General features: G+C 51.3%; 1 protein-coding gene across 1 annotated transcript; it reads right to left on the reverse strand.

The window, feature by feature from the left end:
• Positions 1 to 1,695: 1,695 nt before the first annotated feature.
• On the reverse strand, positions 1,696 to 3,219 carry LOC138369156 (uncharacterized). Its single transcript, XM_069332093.1, has one exon. It carries the CDS (start codon positions 3,217 to 3,219, stop codon positions 1,696 to 1,698), a length of 1,524 nt encoding a protein of 507 aa, XP_069188194.1.
• Positions 3,220 to 5,636: the final 2,417 nt, after the last annotated feature.

Raw genomic sequence — 5,636 nt, forward strand, 5'->3', positions numbered from 1 at the left:
AGAATCATAGATACCCAGCGAGCCGCCAGAATCATAGATACCCAGCGAGCCACAAGTATCGAGAAAAGAGGTACAGCTCTCGTAAACGGATACTTCAGCGTGTTGTGAATACTGCCTCCAGCATCTCGTATCTCCCAAAACGTAAGTTAGAAAGAAAATGAAGAAGATAAATAAGATAATACCCCTTAAGTGTGCTTCACAAATTCTGTAAAGATCATTATGATGGTAGCAAGTTGGAGTTAAATATATTACAAACATATAATGTGGGTTCTTTAAACAGTCCACCTTCAGAGGACCACCTCATTAATATTCTCATTGCTTGAATATCATTACTGTAACTACCGGCTTGTTTCGCTTCGCATAATGCACACGCCAACTCCTCAAGTGCTACAAATCTTATTGCAACGTTGCGTTTAATTTAAGATCAACAGTTACAACCATTTATAACGAACCACAAACTTAAGCAAACCACGAGATTAGCTTCGCCTTCAACCCTCAGCTCTTCTGGAACGAATGGGAGACGAAGAGCCTGGCAGCGCTGGCTTCCAGGGTGGCCATCAAGCTGCCAGACGTACGACCAATATCTTTACGACTCTTTTCTCCTCTGCCTTAAGAGGCCCCCTCTTTATTTGCCTCTTATCGCGAATTTTATACGCTTCTAGTATTACGTAAGTATATCTGCTGACGTGATCAGGCTGATCACGTCAGCCAAATGAAGCAGAAAATTAGATAAGATGGGAGGAGGAGTCAGGGCCGTCAATCACACGCTTTACTTACATATTCAAGACGGCAACTTCCCAAGGGACCAAAAATTGACTTGACGCCCGGCCGACGCGGACGTCTGCCTGGGCTGCCAGCAGGGTGGTGGTAGAGCCCCGAGGACGCCGCTGTACCTAACCCTCTTGGGATGTGGTACCAACTGATGCCATTTGGATCTAATTTTTGTCCTTAAATTTGATGCCTTTCCTCGCTTAGAATTGCCATTCAACCTGGCTTACCACTTGGACTGGTCGTGAAGCCACGGCCTTACTTGTTGCAGGTGGGCGTGCAATATCTGATGGTCCGAGTGGTGGGGCACAGTACCTTCGCTCCGTCCACCTCCTCCAGTTCCTATCGTGACCTCGTATTTCTTTCAAGAGCTATCTAATAATACTGGCTTAATGCTGGGCATAAGTTTCTTATACCCTTTCGACCCTGGAACCCCTCTAAAGGCTGTTGGTGCTTCCTGGACAAAACTGCGGAGGGTGCTTCCCTGATGCTCGGGGGGAAGGGGTTGCTTCCGGGTGTGTAGGGGCCAGTTCCTGGTGTGTAGGGGCCAGTTCCAGGTTTGTAGGGCCAGTTCCAGGTGTGTAGGGCCATTTCCATTTGTGTGTAGGGCCAGTTTCACAGGGGGCGATGGGGGGTGCCTCCTGGTCACAAGGGGGGACCACCCCCTCGGACAATCAGAGAGCATTGTCTGACCATTAGAGGTCCACGGCTGTTCAATACCTTCCTAGCAAGCATTATAAAATATTATCATTTGAACTTTGCCGGAACAAAGGTGGATGTCTTCAAGAATCATTTAGATCAGTTCTTGCAAGAAGTGCCGGACCAACCGGGTTGTAGTGGGTATGTGGGCATGCGGGCTGCTCCAAGCAACAGCCTGTTGGACCAAGTCGAGCCTGGCCTCGGGCCGGGTTCGGGGAGCAGAAGAACTCACAAAACCCTCACCGGCCCTCCAGGGTCCAGACCCACCAGGTATGACCATGATATTTCCAGGACACCACCAAGACACTTCCTGGTGTGAAGGGCGAGTTCCAGGTGTGTAGGGGCCAGTTCCAGGTGTGTAGGGGCCAGTTCCAGGTGTGTAGGGGCCAGTTCCAGGTGTGTAGAGGCCAGTTCCGGGTGTGTAGGGGCCAGTTCCGGGTGTGTAGGGGCCAGTTCCGGGTGTGTAGGGGCCAGTTCCGGGTGTGTAGGGGCCAATTCCGGGTGTGTAGGGGCCAATTCCGGGTGTGTAGGGGCCAATTCCGGGTGTGTAGGGGCCAGTTCCGGGTGTGTAGGGGCCAGTTCCGGGTGTGTAGGGGCCAGTTCCGGGTGTGTAGGGGCCAGTTCCGGGTGTGTAGGGGCCAGTTCCGGGTGTGTAGGGGCCAGCTCCGGGTGTGTAGGGGCCAGCTCCAGGTGTGTAGGGGCCAGCTCCAGGTGTGTAGGGGCCAGCTCCAGGTGTGTAGGGGCCAGCTCCAGGTGTGTAGGGGCCAGCTCCAGGTGTGTAGGGGCCAGCTCCAGGTGTGTAGGGGCCAGCTCCAGGTGTGTAGGGGCCAGCTCCAGGTGTGTAGGGGCCAGCTCCAGGTGTGTAGGGGCCAGCTCCAGGTGTGTAGGGGCCAGCTCCAGGTGTGTAGGGGCCAGCTCCAGGTGTGTAGGGGCCAGCTCCAGGTGTGTAGGGGCCAGCTCCAGGTGTGTAGGGGCCAGCTCCAGGTGTGTAGGGGCCAGCACCAGGTGTGTAGGGGCCAGCTCCAGGTGTGTAGGGGCCAGCTCCAGGTGTGTAGGGGCCAGCTCCAGGTGTGTAGGGGCCAGCTCCAGGTGTGTAGGGGCCAGCTCCAGGTGTGTAGGGGCCAGCTCCAGGTGTGTAGGGGCCAGCTCCATGTGTGTAGGGGCCAGCTCCAGGTGTGTAGAGGCCAGCTCCAGGTGTGTAGGGTCAGTTCCAGGTTTGTAGGGACCAGTTCCAGGTTTGTAGGGACCAGTTCCAGGTTTGTAGGGACCAGTTCCAGGTTTGTAGGGACCAGTTCCAGGTTTGTAGGGACCAGTTCCAGGTTTGTAGGGACCAGTTCCAGGTTTGTAGGGACCAGTTCCAGGTTTGTAGGGACCAGTTCCAGGTTTGTAGGGACCAGTTCCAGGTTTGTAGGGACCAGTTCCAGGTTTGTAGGGACCAGTTCCAGGTTTGTAGGGACCAGTTCCAGGTTTGTAGGGACCAGTTCCAGGTTTGTAGGGACCAGTTCCAGGTTTGTAGGGACCAGTTCCAGGTTTGTAGGGACCAGTTCCAGGTTTGTAGGGACCAGTTCCAGGTTTGTAGGGACCAGTTCCAGGTTTGTAGGGACCAGTTCCAGGTTTGTAGGGACCAGTTCCAGGTTTGTAGGGACCAGTTCCAGGTTTGTAGGGACCAGTTCCAGGTTTGTAGGGACCAGTTCCAGGTTTGTAGGGACCAGTTCCAGGTATGTAGGGCCAGTTCCAGGTGTGGAGGGCCATTTCCATTTGTGTAGGACGAGTTCCGGGTGTGTAGGACCAGTTCCAGGTGTGTAGAGCCAGTTCCTGGTGTGTAGGGACCAGTTCCAGGCATGCAGGACGAGTTCCAGGTGTGTAGTGTCAGGTCCGGGTGTGTAGGGCCAGTTGCAGGTGTAAAGGGACCAGTTCCAGGTATGCAGGACGAGTTCCAGGTGTATAGTGTCAGTTCCGGGTGTGTAAGGCCAGTTGCAGGTGTGTAGGACCAGTTCCAGGTATGCAAGGCGAGTTCCAGGTATGCAGGACCAGTTCCAGGTGTGTAGGATCAGTTCCAGGTATGCAGGGCGAGTTCCAGGTGTGTAGGACCACTTCCAGGTATGCAGGACCAGTTCTAGGTGTGTAGGACCAGTTCCAGGTATGCAGGGCCAGTTCCAGGTGTGTAGGACCAGTTCCGACTCGCGTGCCTGATCGTCCGTACACATCTGGTGCGTCAATGATGCCTTACGAATGATGGCGCCTCGGGAAGATAATTCCATAGACCTATCGGTGACTGGCAGCGCTCCCCCGTGGGCTGGACGACAAGTCCCCGTCAATCCTCGACCTAATACCAGACCAGAAATTCCGTCCCAAGCATGATAGCTGCGTCTCTTGCGTCCCAAGCATGACAGTTGCGTCTCTTGCGTCCCAAGCATGATAGCTGCGTCTCTTGGAATGCTAATGGTACCTCTTGAGGGTTATCTTGAGATGATTTCGGGGCTTAGTGTCCCCGCGGCCCGGTCCTCGACCAGGGCCTCCACCCCCAGGAAGCAGCCCGTGACAGCCGATTAACTCCCAGGTACCTATTTACTGCTAGGTAACAGGATCATCAGGGTGAAAGAAACTCTGCCCATTGTTTCTCGCCGACGGTCGGGATCGAACCCAGGATCACGCGCCCAGTGTTCTGTCCGCTCAGCCACCGGCTCCTCAAACAAAGGGTGTACTAAACCATTAAATTTTCTGATAAGTTTGGACTCGCTATATTATTATGAGTTGTCTATCTTTAAGTGTAAATTTTAAGTGAAAATTGTTAAGCTTAAAGAATATTTAAGTGGCAATAAAAGCAGAAACAAATGGGCAAAGTTTCTTTCACCCTGAATGCCCCTGTTACCTAGCAGTAAATAGGTACCTGGGAGTTAGTCAGCTGTCACGGGCTGCTTCCTGGGGGTGGAGGCCTGGTCGAGGACCGGGCCGCGGGGACACTAAAGCCCCGAAATCATCTCAAGATAACCTCAAGATAACCTCAAGATAACCTCAAGATAACCTCAAGACGCAACTGGCAGTTGCCAGAGACATGGCAACAGTCATCGTTGCTAGGAGCCAGAGGGCCGCCGCCGCGGGAGGCCATGTAATATATATATAGTCAAAATCGTCCATTAAAATTGGGGTGGACGAAAACAGCCGAAACGAAATCACAATCACTTGATAAGACCCACTCTGAGCGCTCATTATCCACTCCTCTAGAACCGTAGATTCTGGCGGTACAATCGGAGGTTGTGCACTCAACACTCACTCACTCACTCACTCACTCACTCACTCACTCACTCGCCTACTCACTCACTCACACAATTTGTGTGTCTTCGGTTTGGGTGGGAAAAGAAGTAGAGATGAACAAACTCACTTTAGAGTTTCAACTCTGGTCCCACCTTTCAACCTTCAATCAACTTATGAACAGTTCTTCACTACGACACTGAAACAATGGTTTGTTTTTCTCTGTAGCTCGTGTTGGTAGTTTCTATGCGTGTTCGCTTGTTCGTGTACCACAGAGTCTCAAATAATCTCCCCTATCTAATCCAGATTAGAATTTTCTACGTGGTAATCATGTCTCCTCCTCATTCTTATTAATCATCCAGTGACAGGCGGTTTAATTCTATAATTCTTTCTGTGTAACATTTTCTTAGTTATACGACTTGTTTGGTGATACCCCTCTGTGCTTTTTCTTGCTTCGTCTTGTGTTTGGCAAGATAAGAACTTCACTCTGGCGCTGCATATTCCCAAATTGGTCTGATGTAAGTGCTAAATAAGGACCTGAATGCTTCCTAATTCAGATTTCTAAAGGTAGGTTGGCCAACTTAATAGTTGGCCAACCTAGCATACTCTACTGAAGATATCTATTTGATATGGGCTTTGGGAAACAGGTTCAATACAATATGTCTCTACCTTATTCTTGAAGGATTTCCTCTCACATTTGGGACTTGGAGTCTTGTCCCTTATTCCCAGCTCTCGTCTTCATTACATGACACTTGCTTGAGTTAAAATCTAGTACCCACTTCTTGGTCCATTGTTTCAGTTTGTCCAAGTCAAAAAGTCCGTCTGATATGATGTTAGCATGTATACTGACACCCGGTATACATGCTGACGTCAACATACATACTAACCCTGATATACATGTCGAAACATAGTGACTG

Source organism: Procambarus clarkii, chromosome 27 (genome assembly GCF_040958095.1).
Source record: "Procambarus clarkii isolate CNS0578487 chromosome 27, FALCON_Pclarkii_2.0, whole genome shotgun sequence".
Lineage (NCBI taxonomy): Eukaryota > Metazoa > Arthropoda > Malacostraca > Decapoda > Cambaridae > Procambarus > Procambarus clarkii.